This window comes from Trematosphaeria pertusa (assembly GCF_010094035.1).
Source record: "Trematosphaeria pertusa strain CBS 122368 unplaced genomic scaffold BU26scaffold_8, whole genome shotgun sequence".
Lineage (NCBI taxonomy): Eukaryota > Fungi > Ascomycota > Dothideomycetes > Pleosporales > Trematosphaeriaceae > Trematosphaeria > Trematosphaeria pertusa.
The window spans coordinates 835,515-855,656 of record NW_022987219.1 but is presented as its reverse complement, the minus strand read 5'-3'; the positions used below and the strand labels follow the sequence as shown (position 1 = coordinate 855,656).

The 20,142-nt window shown below is 54.6% G+C and overlaps 8 protein-coding genes across 8 annotated transcripts; 4 read left to right on the top strand and 4 right to left on the bottom strand.

The window, feature by feature from the left end:
- Nucleotides 1-7: 7 nt before the first annotated feature.
- On the bottom strand, nucleotides 8-2,624 carry BU26DRAFT_326792 (uncharacterized protein). The gene is made up of 5 exons (XM_033822135.1): nucleotides 2,174-2,624; nucleotides 2,082-2,122; nucleotides 1,458-2,032; nucleotides 1,226-1,409; nucleotides 8-1,169 (listed from the first exon to the last, which is right to left on the bottom strand). The coding sequence occupies exons 1-5, from the start codon at nucleotides 2,603-2,605 to the stop codon at nucleotides 92-94; spliced, it is 2,310 nt and encodes a 769-aa protein (XP_033683106.1). The 5' UTR covers nucleotides 2,606-2,624; the 3' UTR covers nucleotides 8-91.
- A 317-nt stretch (nucleotides 2,625-2,941) lies between these two features.
- BU26DRAFT_389112 (uncharacterized protein) lies at nucleotides 2,942-3,727 on the top strand (the record flags this gene model as incomplete). Its single annotated transcript, XM_033822678.1, has 1 exon — nucleotides 2,942-3,727. A coding segment is annotated over one exon (786 nt), but the record flags the coding sequence as incomplete, so codon positions are not given.
- Nucleotides 3,728-5,306: 1,579 nt separating this feature from the next.
- Nucleotides 5,307-7,673, bottom strand: BU26DRAFT_429049 (glycoside hydrolase family 18 protein; the record flags this gene model as incomplete). The annotated part of the gene is made up of 2 exons (XM_033823817.1): nucleotides 5,307-6,942; nucleotides 6,997-7,673. Coding segments are annotated over 2 exons (2,313 nt in total), but the record flags the coding sequence as incomplete, so codon positions are not given.
- Nucleotides 7,674-8,708: 1,035 nt separating this feature from the next.
- On the top strand, nucleotides 8,709-10,793 carry BU26DRAFT_565514 (carbohydrate-binding module family 18 protein; the record flags this gene model as incomplete). Its single annotated transcript, XM_033833406.1, has 5 exons — nucleotides 8,709-8,836; nucleotides 8,895-9,146; nucleotides 9,194-9,916; nucleotides 9,964-10,536; nucleotides 10,604-10,793. 5 exons carry the CDS (start codon nucleotides 8,709-8,711, stop codon nucleotides 10,791-10,793), a joined length of 1,866 nt encoding a protein of 621 aa, XP_033683103.1.
- A 299-nt stretch (nucleotides 10,794-11,092) lies between these two features.
- Nucleotides 11,093-12,728, top strand: BU26DRAFT_485535 (uncharacterized protein). The gene is made up of 2 exons (XM_033825886.1): nucleotides 11,093-11,484; nucleotides 11,542-12,728. Exons 1-2 carry the CDS (start codon nucleotides 11,135-11,137, stop codon nucleotides 12,506-12,508), a joined length of 1,317 nt encoding a protein of 438 aa, XP_033683102.1. The 5' UTR covers nucleotides 11,093-11,134; the 3' UTR covers nucleotides 12,509-12,728.
- A 220-nt stretch (nucleotides 12,729-12,948) lies between these two features.
- BU26DRAFT_458181 (uncharacterized protein) lies at nucleotides 12,949-15,281 on the top strand (the record flags this gene model as incomplete). Its single annotated transcript, XM_033824968.1, has 3 exons — nucleotides 12,949-13,546; nucleotides 13,595-14,107; nucleotides 14,261-15,281. Coding segments are annotated over exons 1-3 (1,971 nt in total), but the record flags the coding sequence as incomplete, so codon positions are not given.
- A 1,348-nt stretch (nucleotides 15,282-16,629) lies between these two features.
- BU26DRAFT_531522 (uncharacterized protein) lies at nucleotides 16,630-17,761 on the bottom strand (the record flags this gene model as incomplete). The annotated part of the gene is made up of 5 exons (XM_033831034.1): nucleotides 16,630-16,789; nucleotides 16,844-17,168; nucleotides 17,228-17,403; nucleotides 17,457-17,533; nucleotides 17,588-17,761. 5 exons carry the CDS (start codon nucleotides 17,759-17,761, stop codon nucleotides 16,630-16,632), a joined length of 912 nt encoding a protein of 303 aa, XP_033683100.1.
- A 1,190-nt stretch (nucleotides 17,762-18,951) lies between these two features.
- On the bottom strand, nucleotides 18,952-19,856 carry BU26DRAFT_505851 (uncharacterized protein; the record flags this gene model as incomplete). Its single annotated transcript, XM_033826874.1, has 2 exons — nucleotides 18,952-19,713; nucleotides 19,821-19,856. 2 exons carry the CDS (start codon nucleotides 19,854-19,856, stop codon nucleotides 18,952-18,954), a joined length of 798 nt encoding a protein of 265 aa, XP_033683099.1.
- Nucleotides 19,857-20,142: the final 286 nt, after the last annotated feature.

Genomic DNA, 20,142 nt, shown 5'->3' with positions numbered 1-20,142 from the left:
GTCTCTAGTGCATCTCTATTGCGCTACCGGGTATAGAGTAGAAGAAGAAGGAGAGAGCCGAACAGTGTGCAATGCTCCCTACCTCCCTACGCTACCACTTGAAGCTCTCCTCAAAGTACTCCACCCCCCTATACCCCCTCCCCAGCACCCCCACACACGCCCGCCTCGCCTGATCCGCCATCTGCGCCGGCCCACACGCCACCACCGCAAGCCGCTCGCACCCCGCCTCCCTCGCCGCATCTTCCACCACCGCGCCCACATCCGGTCTGCCAGCCTCTACGCGCACCCCTCTCACCCCCTCTCCCTCGTCAAGCGCCTCGTCCTTCCCCTCCTCATCCCGCGTGACATGCGCATCTAGCACTACGCGCTCGTCCTCCAGTACCCTGGCGAACTCGTCCACCACCGCGGCGAGAAACGCGTGTTCGCGCACTGCCCACACGATGCGGAGACTTGCTACTGAGGAGGAGGATAGGAGGTGAGTCAGATGGGAGAGTGGGACGGCGATGCCGGTTCCCCCGACGATGAAGAGGATGTGGGGGTAGTGGTGCAGGGGGGCGCTGGGGCCGTAGGGGCCTTCGAGGAGGATGCGGAGAGAGGATGGGGCGTGGGCGTGGGTGTGGGTGGCGGCAAGTTTCGCGAGGCGCGAGGTGAAGCCGGAGTAGGGCCGGATGAGGAAGATAAGGGCTGGTGTTCTGCCCGGAGAAGAGGATGAAGGGGAAGGAGAGAGGAGGGCGTCGGCTTCTGTGGACGCGGAGTCGTCTGAATTCCCTGTAAAGGAGGAGGAGGAGGAACTAGGTCTTCGGAGCGGGATCGCTGCTGCATCTGCGTTGGTGTTGGCGGTGGTGCCTTGTTCCGTCGCTCGGCCGCGGCCCGAGGTGACGAAGGCGAGTGTGAAGGGGTGGTTTTGGTGCGCGTAAAGCGGGTTGGAGAGGTCGTATATGTAGTAGTACGTCCCTGGCTTTGGTTGCTGCAGCCTGGTCTGCGTAAAGGGAACTTCGAGCCGGACGAGGTTGCAGCTTGCGGAGTATGTCGCGGTAGCTTTGGTGTTCCAGAATTGGGGGTTGAAGGAGAGAATGCGCAGGGCGCGGAGAGCGCGGTCTAGGATCCAGAGTACGAGGCACGGGTAGATGAAGATGGTCCATTCGCCGTCTATGAAGATGGCGACGTGGCTGGTGGGGTTGGTTAGTAAGGCCGCGGAGAGGAGAAAGGGAAAGGGGTGGCGTACTAGTACATGGTCAAAAGGACGATGATGGAAAGTATAATGTGAGTGGTGAGGAAGATCTCGTAGTGGCTTCGGCGGAGGCCGTAGACGGAGAAGGCGAGCAATAAGCACATGAAGATGGTGGCTAGTTCGCCGTTCCAGAAGTAGTGCTTGCCTAGGTACTTGGTGAAGAGGGGCCATCCGCCGCCTGGGATGCTGCTTAGCCCTTGTTCATGCTACCTTCGGTGGAACTTACGCTCATAGATCATGACAGTGTAGCCCACGGAATGCACGACTGCCTGCACCGTAGCCACCCGCGCGACCCACCGATGGAAATTATTATACGCGCCGAAGCCCCACCCCGTCACCCACATCAGGACGTTATTCCTCGTGCCGAAGAGCCATATCAGAGGGAAGTTGGCGAGCGAGAGAACGCCGGTTCGGTCGGATACGTAGCGCCATAGTTGGATGTGCTCCTGTGGCCAATAGAGATTGCCGTGCGTGACGCGGTAGCTGACGGTGCAGAGGACGATGTTGAGTACAATGAAGGCGAGGATGGTAAGGGACTGGATGCGTGGTGGTATGGTGCACCAGCCCAGGGGTTGGGAGCAGCGGTTGTTGAAGGTTGCGGGAACGGTTATGAAGCGCTTTAGGAGAGCGTATGCCAGACTAGGCGGCTGAGAGCGCTTTGAGGGGTGTGGTTCTTCGATGCTTGTCTCGCTTGTAGGTATGGCTTGCCATTCCTGCCTTCTGATGCTGCCGATGAGGGAGATCAAGCGTGTGCCCATGCCGATGGCAATGACGATGCCCCAGAAGTAGTACATGCACCAGCTACGATGCTTAGTTCGATGAAATGACACTAGAAGCTCGTCGTACTCACCCATACACGCGATGAATATCCACTTCAAAATACGCAGCTTCCTAGCTCACAAATCAGATCGGAGATGCACGGGACCAAGAGCGGGGCCATACAAGCGTAGTGAACGCCCTTTCGAAGAACGACTCCTCAGGTATCAGGACCTCCCCCGCCGTCGGATACGTCAGAGCCTCATCCGCGCTCAACCGTCTGATCTCAGCTCTCTCCTGCGGAGAATACCCGGCAATGATATCGTACGGTGGCAGCGTCGCATTCGCGATCCCTATACACGTCTCGTTCGATACCCGCAGCCACTCTGAGCGGCCTCTCTCATCGCAATACTCGTCGATACATAGATAGAGCGATGTAGCTCTCAATGTGCTCTGGCACGAGCGGATCTTCTTGGATCCGGCATCGGTGTCATTGAAGTCGGCGTAGTTGAGGGCGAGCTCGCAGCCCGCGAAGCACCACTTGCCGGAATGTAGAGCAGCGACTCTGGGGAGTTTCCATAATGGAAGGAAGAGGAGCAAGAAGGACGCCCTGTGCATCGTTTCGTGATGCGAGGTGTGACAGCGAGGTCGGAGATGGAGCGGGGCGGAAAATCTGATAAGATAATGCACGGACCATTTCACCTCGGACCGACGTCCTTTTCCGACCGACCTCCCAAACCACACGCCTCTTCTCCGTCTCAAAGCTCATCGGCACTAGTGTCGGCTCTCTCTTGTACACGTCAGACATACCTCAGAGGCTGCTCTGAAACGTATTTGCCTAGTCTTTGAAAATAGCGACGTCACAGAGTCCTCCACCAAGCCTCTGTACCCCCTCCCCAGCCCTGGCCCCGCTCCTACGCCATGACAGAAAATGCGCCTCCTTCTCTTCTCTCCTTGCCCACCGAACTCCTCCACGAGATCCTTTCCTACGTTCTCGGCCAGCCTCCCAATAGCGGCTTCTCTCGCGCTGATGCCGCGAACAGCCGAGGCCTTATCCTCGACGACTACTATTCTTCATCCCATCGGCTGGAGATCCTGGTCACCTGCGTCCAATTTCACGATGACTTCAGCGCGCTTGCTTTCCGAAAAACAACATTCGTTGTTAGAGATATATACTCTACGCTTGGGACCTTGCTCCGGCGCGTCGAGCAACATCACGTCCGCCAGATACGCAAAATTGCTCGCGTGGCCACCTCACGCCAGCTCCAGGACATGGTACACTGGGCTCGTTGGCCCTTCAACATCCAGGCCCTAGACCTAGACGAGCTCACCATCGTCTTTCACCGTTCTGCGCACTGGCACTACCCCTCGGACCACACGGCGGCCATGGTCGCACTACTACGCCGCCTGCGGAACGTTCGGATTCTCAAATTCGTGCTGAATGCTGCCCATGTGAAGGGGTCTTTTCGCACGTGGTATAATCGGCTCATCGGGCTTATGCTCAAGGAAGATCATTATCAGCGGTACGATGCGCCGAATGCTCCCAACGTCGAAGCTACGTGGTGGGAGTGGAGCTACAGCGAAGATGAGATGTCTTTTCAATTGGTCGCGCGGGAACCCAAGCCCATAGTATCTGAAGAGGAGTATATGAACTTTGCGGCACCCATGGTCAGAAGGTTGATGGAGGACATGGCATTGGAAGAGGAGGATCCTGATCCAAGGGTCAGGAACGGAGCATGATACGAGCCCAAGATGGTTGATCTCCTCCCCTGTACGACAAATTACTGATCTGCATAACACTGGAGTACATATCAACAAGCGCCCTGGATCAAACGTGATTGAAATCGCTTCAATGAAGGCTGGTCTCATTTGGACTGGTCTATTGAAACCCGACACAAGGAACCTCGCAGGGCTAAAATGAAGACGATCTTCCGGTACGTATTCTCGACTAACGTGAACCTCACCCGAAGTACTTCTCCAATAACTAAACACCATACAGATACTTTCGTAATTCATCCTTTCCTGCTTTGGCAGCTGTTTCTAGTGGGCCTGGACTTTCGATCCTTACTCTTGCCTTCGTATGCTCTGTGATCGCCGCTCTAGGAACGGCTTCCAAGGTTGTCGACGTCCTCATTGGCAAGGACCTAGGTGCATCCTTTTCCAAGCCATAATACTTATTCATATATGCCTCCACATCATCAAGCATCAATCCGTCCGGCATCCTGCCGTCTGCGAGATGTGATGCAGGGATATTTCCGCGGAGCACGTCCTCGACTACCATGCGCTTCTCCCAACCAGCGCTAGCAATGCTGGTTGGATAAGGTGCGTCGGGTGAGGTCCACCAGAGCTGAGTGTCCCAACCATATGTGCCGAACATTCTGTTTCAAGTAAGTAACAAGAAGACGTGAGTGACATGGAAACTTACGGGTCGTCTAGCAGTACGCGGAAGCCATGATCTTCAACCGTCGTCGTAATCACCGCAAATGGAACAGCACGATTGTACGTGAATGTCGCTGCGCTCATTAGCATGGCTAAATACGGGCGTCATTATCGGAATCTCTTACCCCAGCAAAGAGAATTGTGGGTTTGCGAATCAAACTGAGGAAATTATTAGTATTATTCAACTCGGATATGCCAGCACACTTACGCCGTACGCCTTGAGGAAATGATTTCCATCGGTTGCTGCATTCCTCCGGGACTGATCCATACTAGCGAAGGCCCAGGTGATAGGCGGCTCCGGAGTCGCAAAATGGCAGACGTCCTTCCTGTACGCGCTGCACGGCCCCCAAACGGCCAACAACCACATTCCGAAGTCGTTGCCTTGAAGACCGTTCGCCGGGCCATTGACCAACCGGACTATCTGCGGATTTGGCAACCTCCCCTCCAACAAGGCTCCCATGGGGAACTCATCAACCTGACATCGGTACTGGTTGCCTTGGTCTCTTTGTTGTGCTAACGTGCGAAAGCCTGCGTGGTGGGACGACGCCCACCATCTCTTAGAGTAGAACCCCGCTGGTAGTCGAATGCCCCAGTGGTACACGGTATTGCCACCAAGGCCCTTGTCGATGGCCCATCTTTGGTTGTCGCAGATTTCGTCCCAGCCCATTCCGTACCTACAAGTGTAGGTTACGGCACAATCACAGCTCGTTGTGCTCTCCTGCGCTGTTCCGAAGTCGAGCTTGTCCCATTGGCCATATTTCTTTCCATCGGCCGTTGGCTTGCCAATATTCTTCTTTTGAGCTCCTATTAGCTTGGGCCATGCCTGGAGCAATTTGGCCAGGCCGGTGGCGATGAAACCGAGTAGAGCTCCAACTCCTCCACATGCTGAATACAATGCCGGCGAGCCTATGATGGACAAACCTGCAGTAAGCGACGCGAGAACGATATTGGCGGCGGTAACTAGTGCGACGCAGGCCAATGTACCAAGTACTCCACCGGCGACTCCTCCTCCGAGACCACGCTTCGTAATGCCTCCTTGTCCGACCAAGGCGAGATTGCCTGTATTTGTCCTTGAAGATGGCACAAAGCCACTGCAGCAGTAGGCCTGGTACCCGCCGTTACAGTCGAGATCGCCCGAGTTCGAGTTCCGCGCCACAATGGTTGCATCAGAGTCACTGCACGCCGGAGCACAGGACAGACCAACGCCGCGCCAACCATCCCACTTGCACGTGCCCATTGTAGTTCCTGGGGCGCAGCACAATGTTTGGTACTGGTCCGCGGGACATTCCGTGTCGCGTTGGATGCCTGCAACCTGGCCTCTGGCAACAGTGGCCGGGAAGTAGCCAGGCGTGCAGTCATCACCGCAGAACGTCCAGTAGCAGGAGCTTGCGACAGCTGCGGCCTGGGTGGCATTGGCGAGGTCGTCCCTAATCTTTTGGGCTTCTTCTGGAGAGACGCCGTTGGCGGGTCCTATGCCGAGGAGGTCGTTGGTACTCGAACCTTGTGAGTCGTCTTGGTCAACTGCCCAGATCATCTTACCGGACAGACAGCGGCTGTTTGCGTGAGAGATCTTGAGCTGTATGGTCTCGCCGTCGTCATAGCTGACCCACTGATTAGAGTCCCACGTAATCCACTTTACGGCCGCTTGGCGATCGAAGCCCGTTGTGGTGCCTCCTTTGGCAATGATGCGATTGATCTCGGCATTCGTCAAGGTGCCCGCCGAGTTGGTGCACTCGCCGGGCTTGCCGCCTTCGGAGAAGATGCATGCGCCGTTGGGTGTGTTGCACGAAGGATCCGCTAGGGTGAAAGAGCGCCCATACCAGCCCAGCCCCAGGACCACCTTGGATGAATCGACGCCCGCTCGCCACAGCAGGTCGAGGCCTTCCTCGATCTCCGTCAAGTTGGTATGCGGGCGTACATACGGCCCGGTATGTTTGTTTCCCGCATCCCAGACACCGTGAATGTCGTAGCTCATGACATTCATCCAATCAACATAGTGCTGCATAGCCTTCACGTCGAAACCCTGGAGATACCAATAGGACGCCGGCAGAGTAATGCTGACACCGTACCGATCACCAAACGCCGCTTTCAGTTCCTGCAGGAAGGTGACGAAGTTTGCAGTGTCCGCCTCCACGCCGCCCCGGTCGTCTGCTGCGGGGTATTCCCAGTCGAAGTCAACACCATCGAAATTGTAGGTCTGGAGGAACTGGCCCAAACTCGCGATGAACGCCTGTCGGTTCCCGTGCGAGGACACCATGTCGCTGAAAGCGGTCCGCGTGTTGGGAATATTCGTCGCGTCGTTGAAAGACCAGCCGCCCACGGCGATCCATGTCCGCAGAGACGGCTTCTTCGACTTCAACGCAGTGAATCGTCGGTAAAGGGCTGGATCACCCGCGCTCATGGGCGCCATTTGGAAAGACGTGGGGTCGAAGTAGGCGAAGGCGAAGTTGAGGTGAGTGAAAGCGGTCAGGTCGAGATCTTCTGGTTGTCGTTTATCGCAAGCTCGAGTGGTTGACCTGTGTTCGCATTAGCTGACCTGGCGACCTTCAGATACACGACACCGCACTTACCAGCCTTCGTAATAGCCGATAACTCTGCCTGACGTGCTGTCGCCTCCATCGCAAGACGGCCGCGGAGCGTCACCACAGCTCCCGTAACCCTCCTGGCATGGATGCTCTCCACCAGTCGTACAGAAGAGGTCCGTCGCGCCACAGAAGCCGTAGAAGGAACAGCACACGTTCAAGGGACATTGCTTATCTTCTTCCTTCGCATATTGGCCACAGGGCGCAGTAGCATTGCAGTTCGAAATGCAGTTGCTGGTCCCACATTCTGCAGGAGAGAAGCCGCAAATGCCTTTGTTGCTGCAGCACGCTCCGTTAACGCAGGGAGTTCCGGGCGCGCATGTTCCTTCGGGTAGCGTCCAGTCGTCGCCATCGTCGCGCTTGGAGTGGTGGAAGCGGGCATGACTTCCGTGGTGGCTGCGCTTCGAGGGGGAAAAGCCAAAAAGACTCCTCTTGCGATCATTTTGGTTCTTGTCTTGCAGCACTTTGATCAATGGGTTGGCGGTCCTTCCAGTCGTGTTGATGAACCGTGGAGTGGAGTTAGAGTGCAGTTCGAAAAGCGGTGGATACAGCGCGGTTCCGTTGTTAGGGTGGCGAAGGTAGGTGGTATTGGTACCGTTCAAAGCTGCATTGGTATGATGGAACGACAGCAGCCAGAGCAGCCCAAAGGCTATGACTCTCGCCATTAGGAAAGTTGGAATTCGGTGTGCGCAAGACTCGCAACTTACTTTACTTTCCTCTGGGACTTTCTCTAACTTTTCTTTCAGACGCACGCATCCGACTCCTTTACCACTCCTGAGCCACGCGTGGCCGACCATGCAAGGCGTAATTCCGTATGTGGAAAGCGATCCATGGATGCACTCCTAGGCATATTGGCTTCGCGTTGTTGGTGGTGGTAACACTCCGGACTGGCTAAGCGACCTCGTAAAACCCATACTAAGAGAGATTTACATTTACGCCCCGCGCTAAACAAACCGGGAAGTCGCTTCGTATATGCAGGGACGGAGTTCCCGGTACATGGAGTAGGACCGATACGCCAGGGTCCGTGGGATCTAGATTCCCGTGCGGACGCTGCCGAGGAGAACTCCCTAGGATCGCAGCCTGCCGGTGCTCCTTCTTGATCGCCAATCACAGCGCACAGAAAGGACCGAATTCCTTAAAACGTACGAAGGCGATATACAAGCCATTGCCGGTACTTTCTTAATTATAATACTATCTGGTCCTTACGGTATGTGGCCTAGGGTCTCAACTTTATGGTAGCCGCCGAACGGAGGTGGTTTTCTGCCCTCCCGGGCGGGGACCTTCAATATGCCGCTCCCGGATTCTAGACTTTACGCCCGAGGCGTTTTCTTGGTCTCACTACCGGAAATGAATGTATCGTGCAATAGCGCTAAAGATAAGGGTCTGTCGTGTTGGCTGACTGCCTCGTGATGCTGTTTTACGCCCCGCATGCTTGCCTCGGCTGAAGTGCTCACGACTCCTGGAAAGGAGAATTCAGGGACCATGCGGCGAGGAAGTTACGCGGGCTAACGATTTTGCCCCTATTCAGATGTTGGTTGGATGTAAAAAAAGAATTGGGAAATTCAGGGAGAGCCCTCAACGAGTCCAGGCCGCCATTGCCAGCGCTTCTAGATCAAGAATACCCTCTCTTTCACACCAAGGCCGGCTTGACCGCGTTACTGATTGAAACCTTTGGAGCCAAACCACACTCTTGGTCAGAGATGGCGTCAAGAGTCCTTCTGACTTTCCTATGGGCCGCCAGCTCAAACGCTGCATTCAATGTGCTCTCGGGCTTTGATGCCTCGATACAGTTCAATCTAGGCATATCTACAAATTGCATGGCCGCTATGTACGCTTCCATCCGACGCTGTCTTTTCTCCGAAGAGCATGAGCCTAACCTTCTCTAGAAATACAACGCTCAACTGCGATGAGGCCAACGCAAAAATGGCCGCGATGGGAATGGACGAGAACTACTGGTACAGGGAGAATATCACTACTCTTTGTACCTCTCAGTGCCGTTCCTCGATGAGTTCCTGGCTAGGCTTGGTCGAGACAGACTGTGCTACGGATACGATTACTCAGGCGGGTATCGTGATGCAGGCAAAAGCGATCCCATTGCAGTACACGAATGCTCTCGATCTCGCGTGCTTGCAAAATGCGTAAGTCTCTAGCCATATGTGACTGACAGGAAGCTTACAAGGCGAAGTGCTTCAGAATGGTGTTTCCTCGAGTCGCAGACCTGGGTCGGCAGCGACTACATCAGGTACCATCCCGCTATGTGCTACGTGGACGACCCGCCAGCAGTTTGCGACACGCCTGACTTCGACGTGGACGTCATTGATCCCGCGCTTCAGGCCGTTACTGGGCTCTATGACAAGTCTCTGTACTGTAACGAATGCTTCCTCAAGGTGTGGAGACAACGGCTTCTGTCACCTTTTCTCACTCCGGGAAACTGGACCGAATACCGCATGGATCAGTTCGACGCATTGCAAAGAAACTGCACGACATCGATGCCGTATCAGACCTCCGCAAATACATTATATATCGGCACACAGAGCGCGACACCAACGCCGACCGACGGGACTCCGACCACGCCTGCCCCTACGGTCACGCCGACATGCACTGGGCAAGTCGTTCAGCCTCCATCAACTTTTCTCACGTGTAACGGTTTGGCCGACCAATACCATGTCGCTACCGGAGACTTAAAGGTAGCCGCAAATGATCCTTTCTGCAGGTTTGAAAAGGCTATATGCCTTCCTCTCCCATGCGAGATCAAAGTCATCGAGACATACGGAGAAACTTGCACGTCGCTTGAGAAGCAAATCTCGAACTCGACGAACACGGTCACGCATGAGCAGTTCATTGGCTGGAATCCTAGTCTAGAGGGCAGTTGTGATGGCCTTGCTTTGAATCAGCGTATATGTATCAGGTAAGTGCATTGTCTCGTTTACTACGCAGCGTTTGACATGGCTTCAGTCCCCCCGGCGGATTTTGGGTATCCAACACCACAATCGTTGGGCCTACGAGTGGTTCTGCGGTTTACCACACTACGGCCACGCCAGTCTGGCCCACCCAAAGCGGCTCAATTGAAGACTGCGGTGCCTATCATGAGGTCGTGGATGGCGATACGTGCAACCTAGTTTGTCTCATTTACGGAATCACCTTCGCAGCGCTGCGGCGGTTCAACACATACCTTAACGCCGACTGCACGAACCTCTGGCTCAAGTCTTCGGTCTGCGTTGGCGAAGTCACCCCGGATCCCGTCTCAACGGACGGCTCCTGTGGTCCGGGTAACAACTTCGCCACCTGCGCAGGCAGCGCCTTCGGATCGTGCTGCAGCGTCTATGGCTACTGCGGCGACGGCGACAACTACTGCAGCCCGGGAATGTGCTACTCTGGCGCATGCACAGGGTCGCCCACCAGCACCACGAACGGAACCTGTGGGCCCAGTGTGGGCGGATTGACATGCGATAATCCACGCTTCGGTCCATGCTGTAGCGTCTACGGCTGGTGCGGCGAAGGGACCGACTTCTGCGCTCCTGAAAACTGGTATGTGTGCCCCGCTCACTTGCCTCCTTTCTTCGCGGAGCGACATCTGTTTGCTAACGGAAAGCAGTTACTCTGGGCAGTGCGACCCGGAGCTTGGCGGCCCTTCGATCAATGGAGAGTGTGGGCCGCTCTTCCAGGGCAACAAGACGTGCACCGGGACGCAGTTCGGCGCTTGCTGTAGCCAGTACGGATACTGCGGGAATGGCGACGACTACTGCAAGGGCGAGAATTGCTATTCAGGGGCATGTACGACTTAAAATGGACGCTAGGTAGCTCTAGACTAGTTCTAGGTCCCGCCGTTGGCTTTCCCGCGGTTGGCGGAATGCATGGCTGCTGCAATTATCATGCGTTGAGAATTTCCTTCTCGTGCGAGAGAGCTCAAAATAAGCCTCGGGCGAAGAGCTAAAATAAAAGCTTCTCTCCAGTCCGAATGCCCAGCCCCGTCCCTGCATATGGTACGAGGGCGTTGGCGTTCCTTCCCGCGTCCACCAATCGCTTGCGGGTAATGTAAATTGTCGCCCGACGGACCGTGCCACACTAGACCTCACTCTTTCACCTTCGGACGTGATCACGATAGCCTCACCGCGTACAGTACAGCATGAACGTCGAGCGGTGCGTCGAGCTCCACAACGAAATATTCAAACTCGGCTGGGATAGTCTGGGGAAAAAGGCTGAAGACTTCCGTCCGCGCACCTGGTTCGAAGTTCACGGCGCCGAAGCTGAAGCGGTTCGGGATATCTTGTCGCCAGATGTCGCTGCCTTTCTCGCGCGCGCATGTGACGCTGAGGATGTGAACGAACACCACTTCTTCTACTATGTCGGCGGTCTGCAGTACCCCTGCGGTCTATTGCATGACCTCTTCGAAGAAGTTGTCGAGGAGGAGGACCAGAAGAGATATCTAGTTCTCTATTCGGCAAACAACCTCGCATCGCATCCGCTGGGCCTCGTGTAAGCTAAGCTCAGCGCCCGACCCGTTCGGGAATCTGGCTAACTGACTGCCAATAGATTTGATCAGAAGAGGAGCTTAGCCATTATGTGCATGTCCATCCATGACACAGGCATAATTCTCAACGGCCGCATGCCTTGGTATCCGCTAGAGACGGTTCTCGAAGCCTGGCTCGACATGATTCACAAGGGCAAGGTGAGAGCCGTGGGCACGGAGACCGAGTATTGCCCTTGGGAAATCGTTTCATATAGCCAGACCATCCTCGACGAGACCGTCGAGACCTTCAACAAGCTCGTTGAAGCCATAGAATCGCGCTTGCCCGAGCATACCACAAACACAGAAGACACAACGACTGGTCTAGCCGACGACAGCACCCTGGAGGAATTCCCGCAAGGCTTCGCCCTCGACTTCATGCAGAGAGTTCGACGTCCGCGCTTCCGCTTCATCGCACCAGGCCTGGAGATCCCCTCCTCGTCCTCCATCCTGGACCAGCCCTTCTCCCCGCTGCTAGGTGCCCCGGGCACCGACGGCTTCAGCCAAATCCCTCCTATGTTGCTCTTCCGCTCGACAACACACTACCACGATGCTCCGCCTACCGCCAAGGACATCCTTCCCTTCGGCTGGCTGTACAGCCAACTCACCAGATTCCCAGCAGGCCTGTACCTCCAGGCTGGTAATAGGGGCAGTTCCAATCCCTTCGACGACGAATGCGTGCTCGTCCTGCCCTATGGCATCGGCGCGAACGGGTATGCGCGAACCAGCGATGGAGCGCTCTTTGGGGAAAACTCGGAGGCAGCAGAGGCTGACTCGAGGGATATGGCCATGGAATTGTATCAGCCGGGTCACCAGCCGTTTACTGAGATTCATGGAGTTAGATTGGACAGTGTGTTGAGGAGCTGGCTCGGGATGGTCGAGAGAGGGGATTGGAAGGTTGATGGAGGGGGAGTAGTGAGTGGGATGGAGGAGTGGAGGAAAGCGGATACGGGGAGTGAGTGGGAGAAGTATGTGGTTCCTGTTAGTTGGTGATGGGGTAGGACAGCTGGTTCATTGACTACTAGTCTGCATGCGGAGTATTGTTGTGTTTAACTAGTACCTCTGTGTGTGCCCGGTGGGTTCCGCTCAGTGCACGAATAGGAGACTTATAAGTAGCTAGAGTAGGAGGAGACATGCGTTGATTGTAGAACAGTGCGGAGGGATTGGCTATAGGTAATACCTACGAGTCACGTGGTTTGTACGCAGAAACGGTAACACATCTCGAAGTGTTGAGCTTGAAGCATTGTCGTATTCGTCAAAAATTTGCTACCATCTTTCAAGGTTGTTAACAAAATCTACGCGAATCGTCTTCCTCAGTGTGGCGTCGCCGGCCAGCGCAGTGTGGCTGTGTAGCGCTGTTGCCTAGCCTAGCTAGGTGAGGGGTGGTTCAGCTCCCATCCCGCCAAGCGAATCATACCTTTGTCGCTCTTTCAGCGCTGAAGCTTTACCTCATTACAGACTCTGCCGCCTTGAAACGGTCGCCCTCGTCAGCCCACGCGAAGAGTGAGCTTGCCGGATTGGGCCCGTCCGCAAGGTCGTGGCCTTCAGCCTCAGCCTTGAACTCTGCAACGGTCGCATCGCGAAGCCGTTCACGATGCTTGACCCCGTCTCCGCAGTGGGAGTGGCAGCAGCCACGGTCCAGTTTCTCGAATTCACAACGAAGCTACTCGCGACCGGAAAAGAAATCCACGATTCGGCCCATGGTACCACCGAGGAACTTGTCCAATTAGACGAGGTGTATTCGCACCTCAAGATGATCAGCACGAAGCTCTCTCGATCCGGTACGCCGACTGATGGGATGCCTCAGGAAGAGAAAGACCTGTGCAGACTGGCAACATCATGTCAGCATGAATGCGAGGGCTTCATGGCGGCCATAGAGAAGCTTGGGAATAAAAGTGGGTCAAAGCGGGCCTTCAAAAGCTTCCAACAGGCTTTGAAGATCATCTGGAACCAAAAGGCCATTCACACACTTGAATCGAGATTAGAGAAGTATCAGAGGGAGCTAACATTAGCTCTGGTTACTCGTTACGGGCATGTTTACCTGCTCCCCATGATGTCTTATTTGCTGACTTCTGGTAGCAATGGCCAGTCATCTGTCGTCAGTGGTCTGCAAAGTCTCATTGCAGACAATCGCCGGCTCGAGTTCAATCAGAAGAGTCAAAGCGATAGGATCCTTGAGCTGCTTGAAGACATAAAGCAAGGCGCCGGCCGTATGTCATCAACCCAGTTCGATGGCCAGATTGAGATGATCACTATGAAACTGCCCGAGGCCTTTCACATCGCATCCGACATGATCCGGTATCGAAGATTCCTCCAGACCCTCTATTTTTCGTCACTCAAAGCCCGGTACACGCGTATCGCGAACGCCCATGAGCGAACTTTCAATTGGCTGTTCCAGGATTCTGACACAGAGAGCGAACGCCATACCCACGGCCGGCATTTTGTGAGTTGGCTCCGGTCTGGCGATGGCATTTTTTGGGTCTCGGGAAAGCCAGGTTCCGGAAAGTCCACACTAATGAAATGGATATCCAGCCAGAAGAAAACTGAAGAGATCCTGTTTCAATGGGGAAATCTGGCATGGGATATCGAGCAGTCCCACAAGAATCCCAACCATTGGGCGAGCGGCAAGCTGACAACGTTCGAGCCCCTTGTAGAGAACGCGGGAGGACAGCCTGCATCACCTCAGCCTGCGAATCCAGTTGCCACCGAGGCCCCTTCTGGAACGGTTGCGAGTGGCCCCGCCAGGGTAGTTATGGCCAGCTTTTACTTCTGGAGTGCTGGGACAGCCATGCAGAAATCACAGCAGGGTCTGTTTCAATCTTTGCTGTACGAAATTTTCAGCCATGCTCCAGATCTGATACCGCAAGTGTGTCCTGCGAGATGGCAAGCGACAGAGCTAGGAGGCGTTCAGGATCCATGGACCGTGAACGAAATATCAGACGCCATCCAGCGCGCCATTTGCCTCCCGGGGAGCACTACCAAATTTTGCTTCTTCATAGACGGCATTGATGAGTACAGTGGCGACCATTTCGAGATGGTACGCTTACTCGAAGAATTCTCCCGACTACCAAACGTCAAACTGTGCTTGGCGAGCCGACCATGGAACGTCTTCGAAGATGCATTTGGCCAGTCTCCGAAGCGTAAGTTCTACCTTCAGGACTTAACCCGAGGAGATATCGAACAGTACGTGCGTAACAAGTTCGATCAGCATCCAATGTGGCAAAGCCTCTCGCACGACGACACCCAGTACAACAATATTGCTACGGAGATCATAGAGCGAGCACAAGGGGGGTTTCTCTGGGTTTTCCTTGTAGTTCGATCGTTGCTCGACGGGCTGACAAATGGCGATACGGTGTCCCTCTTACAAGAAAGACTTCGACAGATTCCCACCGATCTACGGGAATTCTTCAAGTATATATTGGCTTCCCTGGACCCATTGTACAAAGCTCACGTGGCACACTTCTTCCTGGCCTCCATGGACTCCCCTGAGCCGCTACCGCTCTTGATGTTCTCCTTTTTCGAGGAAGAATTTGATAGACCAGACTACGTGCACGATCTCGACATTACCGTTCTGAAGTCGAAGGAGCTCAAAAATCGACACAAGCAGACGAAAAGACGCCTGAATGGTAGATGCAAGGGGCTGCTAGAGGTGCACCGCAACTATTGGGAGGTTGACTTGTTCGACTATCAGATCGATTTTCTCCATCGTACCGTGAGAGACTTCTTCATGACAGAGGAGATGCGTCACGAATTCGAATCAAGGCTCCCAGACAACTTACAGATCTGTATTTCGATGCTGAAAGCATCCATCGCAATGATGAAGAAAGCGCCGACGCTTCGCGAGAGGCTCTCAGAGGATTCCTCGTTCTGGTTTTTGGTGGACACCGCTCTGTACAACGCTAGAAAAGCCGAGCTACTGAATGGAACACCAACTACGAGGCTTTTGGGTGAAATGTCATACGTTCTCGACAACGTTGGCTTCTCCGACGACTACTGGGGAGGAACCGCTGGCGACAGTAAAGACGGGTTTCTCGCCCTGACGATCGGGAGAGGCTTATTACTCTATGCCTCGCAGCAGCTGCAACATCCAGCCTCGGGTCTCATCGCGACGAAGAAGCTGCAGTTAAATGAGCAGAAACGACCTATTCTTGACTGTGCCGTATTCCGCCATAATTCTGAGTCCTTCGGCGACATTGATATCTCGGATATGGTCCTGTTTCTGCTTACGAATGGTTGCGATCCCAACGAAGTCCCTGAAGGAAGCAGTAGGACAGTATTCTCCAAATTTCTCGGCCTCCTTGAATGGGAGACCGGGAATCTTGCCAGCTACATTCAATCGTTGAAGCATTTCCTTACTCATGGTGCAAATCCGAACTACTTGCTTCCCAGTGGGCCAATATGGGCAACACTCCTCCGACGGCTTTATGAAAGCGACAACCCTGAAGCACCCTTCTCGAATTATTTGGAGATTATCGAACTTCTTCTCTCTTTTGGGGCCAATCCAAACCTGGAATGCAAGTCTTTTTGTTCATGTTGCGGCGTGTTCACACCATGGAGACACTTTTTAGCCTGGCTGGCAAGCTTGGCTGATAATGGAGGTGTCAAAGGCCGGCCGTTCCATCACCAAGACTTCCTCGCGCGCATCTGCGTGACAATGTTGGAACATAATGCGGATCCAACAATACGTGTGGCATCGCAGGGCGCCCGTTGGACGGTCGGTAGCGTGATTGAGTCGGCATTTGTTCCTGCGCTAACAAGCCTGGTCCTGGCCGTGCTGCCGGCAATGCCCACTCCTACAAGATTGTATCCCCAAGCAACGAAGAGAAAGGCGACGGGTGGACACAAACGGCGGAGGGACTTCAGGAGAGGGAGGTGGCAAACGAGAGAGGCGTGAATCACATCTTCCTCTGCATTTCCTTGGAACCCGTTTCCTTGGTGGACCTATATCTGGCGACTAAAATCTCAGCCATATCCAACCTCAAGAGCACATGCGGACGACAGCAAAGCTATCGAAGGGTCACTCCTCGATGCGCGGATCGATCGGCTTCAAGAAAACATAGTCTTACGGTACATGAACGCGTCTACGCAGGATATAAAGCGCAAAGTATATCGAATTACGGCGTAGCAGTTCCAGCAGCCTGCTTCGCAAACTCCCTGCCCTGCTTCAGTGACCCCGACACCATACCGGCGAGACCCCACACGTCGAAAGCCACAGCAATGGCTCGGTACCCCTGCTGCATCAGCATCGGAACCATGTCCATGCTCAGTGCAGCACTGCTCCGCGTTAGTACAGGTCTTTCTGAGGCTCCTCTGCAAGGGCCAACTTACCCAAACAACGGAATTCCGTTCCTCTGAGCAGCCATTGCCCATTTTGTCATCGCCGCCGCGAATGTCGGATGCGGCTCCCCGGCGAGCTTAATCGGGATCCCAGCATCGATGGAGAAGTCACCGGGGCCGAACATGAGCGCCGACACGCCTTCCACCGCAGCGATTTCGTCGATGTTCTCCACACCCTTTACGCTCTCGATCTGTGGAATGACGCAGACATGGCGGTTTGCCGTTGTAATGTTGTAGTTGTCGCCGGGGTAGAGCGAGGCGTCGGACACGCCGGGGGTGAATGTCCAGGGGCTGAAGGAGCGCTGGCCGATCGGGGCTACGGATGGCTTGAAGTTAGAGACGCGTCGGAAAGGATTGGAGGAGAGGGCTACGCACGATAGTACATCTCTTTCATCATGTTCTTGACGTCGTCTGCGGTTTCGACATGTGGGATCACGATGCCCGCTGCGCCGGCGTCGAGGGCTGTCGTCAGGCTGATTTCGTCGTGCTTGGGGACGCGGACGATGACCAGCGTTTGGCCTTCGGAGTGGTGCTGTGCGGCGTGGATAGCGCTGCATCGAGGTGTGAGCATTTCATCGTGTCTTCGGAGCCTACGGCAACATACTCATGGAGTTCGAGACGGTTGAACATGCCATGCTCGACATCGATCCAGATGAAGTCGGGCCTCGTCGAAGCCAAGACCTGCGATGCCACGTCAGTTTGCTGCCGGGCCCTGTCTGTTCTGCTGATGCTTACCTTAGTGGCGAACGTGCTTGGGATGCCGTGGGCGACTCCGAACAATGTCTTGCTTGGGTCTTCTACCGCCTGGCGTAGAGCTTCCTTGAGGTTTCCGGGATATGTCAGGAGAGCGGCACGATGTGGTGCTTTGGAGTGCAGCTCCGGTTGCTCGAGGAAGACTTGGCCAGACATGGTGAGGTTGTGGGAGGTGTATATGGTTCGAAGAGTAAGAAGAAAGTACGTGGGTGGGTGTGGGATGCTGAGGTAACAGACGCATCGAGGAAGCTCGATATCCTTATATCTCTGATCCAGAGCGCTTGGACGTTGCTATGGGCTGGCCTCACCGTCTTTCGTCTGCATACGAAGCAAGTTCGCTGATGATGGTCGCCTAAGCCACGCCAGCGCGCTACGGTTAGTAGTCGAGATGCATTGGCCACAATTGCCTCCGTATCTGGAGTAGGTCCAGCCGCCGGTGTGATTGGCAGCCCGTGAAGATGAGAAAGATTTGCGGGTACTAGTGATGGCTGGTGATTGTACCGTCGGGGCTTACATCAGCATCGACGAGCGTAGACCCAAAAAGGCAAGACGGATTCCAATTACTCCTGAGATCAGCTCCTCGGAAGATATGCCTCAAAACTGTAAACTCTTTCCGTGGGTTTCCGATATTTTGTGAAGAGGGCTAGACGGAGACGAGGCTGAGCAGCACCCGGTGTGGTGGCAAGGGCGGTAGCCGCATCTACTTACCCGAGTAAGCTTAATAGTAAGCTTAACCAGCACACTTACGAATTACGCTCATAAATAATAATCGAGCGGACGAAATACTAATCGGCCATCGGAGGTCCGGTGTTCCGTACGCTTTCAAATGAATAATGGGGGATCGTGGCCAGTCAGCCCTGAGCTTAACGTTCGTGAGATACCGGCTCTACGCCTCGCTTATGGGACCCGCTACGGTCTAGAGCGCTCCTGGAATTTGAGAGTAGGATAAATATGTAGGATCTGTGCGACACGAAACGAGGGCAGAAAATGCTCGTGTCGTCGTATGTGGACAGTTGATGCTTATGTGCGATCTAAATCGCGCACGCGATAAGGGGAATCCAAATGTAGGTAATATGCCAGCGAAGAGAAATGTCTCATGCTCTAAATGATGAGATGCTCGTGAAATATATGACCTACTTCCAGCCTGGGCGTCGTGGTTGTTCGTTCTGCGAGTGTAGCTCGTAGGCCTGATGTTGCCCTTAAAACGTCGAGGTGAATCCTTCTTCTAGATCTTGGGTTCTGGTCGGATTTTCTAGCGGAAGAATAACAGCGTCTTGGGACCGCGAGTGGCTGTACTGGTACATTGGATCCAAGCCTGAAGATGCTAGTGCGGCGGCGGCTTCCGGCTACACCCGAAACCGCGTCTCATACTCATGTATTAAATATGCCTGCTGCCAGAGAGCACCGACCCGATTCGATGGCTGAGTGGGCACTGCATTCCCCAAGTCGGTGTTTGCTCGTCTGATCCCTAACAGCTTGTCGACGGCTTTCACTGCTTGGGAAGACGCGGGATTGGGATCGAATCCGCCACCGTGATTGGCTCGGAGGAAATTCGCTTGGTTTTGCTGAAGCCGCAGTTCTGGCTCTAGAGGCTCCGGAGTAGGTGCGCTGCGCGGTATGGATATTTCGAGGTCGGTCCCCGCAGCAAGCCGATGGCTATCGACGTCTATCTCAGCTGGACTGCTAGCGGCCTGAGGTTTCGTTATCGGGGTTGTTACGGCATCCGAGTTGGTCGGTAGATGCTGCTCGCGATGTCTAGGAAGTGCGTACAGCGAGTCCGTGGTATCGACTCGCTCTAAAGTTCGACGGGTAGGAGAGCTGGTGTACGATGAAGCATCCATATCACTTTGTCCTGCGCAACAAGGCCCGTAATAAAAGTGATCGTCTTCATAGCTCCTGATCTTGTCCGCCATAGATGAGATCGCTATCCGCTTCGCTCGAGCATGTGCCATCATAGACCGTATCCATGAGATGGCTGCGTTATCGTGCGATGAACGTTCCAGTTTCCCAAGCCAATCTTCAACAGCCTCTAAATTACCCGAAAACCTTGAAAGTCCGGTAAATTCACTGGTGATATAGGCTTTCCGGTTCTCATTCGTATGGACCGTCTAGACGTCTAGGTCAGCCATGAGCATTGGTCCGAATCGCTCTAGAGTGGGCCTCACAGTCATTTCTAAGAAAACGCAGCCCAGGCTCCAGATATCGCTCGACTCACCCCGTTGTTCCCGCTCGACGACTTCTGGGGCGTCATAATTGGTCGAATTGAGAGCTGGTCCGCCGGTCGTTGTGGCGTCTGACTGCTTCACAGGTTAGCAGCAGCAGCAGCAGCAGGACGCTCGTGCCAACCTCAGAGATCTAGAGAACAGGTCTGTACAAAGCAAGTCAACTTAGAAGGGATGGGTACCCAGAACCTAAGAGTGCAATACGAGCGACGGATATAGGAGTGCTAGGCGATTGGATGGTTAGGATTAAAACTCGTAGGCGATTGCCATCGCGATGGCGTTGTACAGTGCCAATTTGTGGGTGACGTATCTTCT

Bases quoted from the DNA above. Each gene is read 5' to 3' on its own strand.
- BU26DRAFT_326792 (XM_033822135.1), bottom strand. From the start codon at position 2,605: ATGCACAGGGCGTCCTTCTTGCTCCTCTTCCTTCCATTATGGAAACTC. The intron at 2,123-2,173 runs GTATGGCCCCGC...TTTGTGAGCTAG, and splicing joins AAAGGGCGTTCACTACGCTT to GAAGCTGCGTATTTTGAAGT. The intron at 1,170-1,225 runs GTACGCCACCCC...CAACCCCACCAG, and splicing joins GTCCTTTTGACCATGTACTA to CCACGTCGCCATCTTCATAG.
- BU26DRAFT_485535 (XM_033825886.1), top strand. From the start codon at position 11,135: ATGAACGTCGAGCGGTGCGTCGAGCTCCACAACGAAATATTCAAACTC. The intron at 11,485-11,541 runs GTAAGCTAAGCT...GACTGCCAATAG, and splicing joins TCGCATCCGCTGGGCCTCGT to ATTTGATCAGAAGAGGAGCT.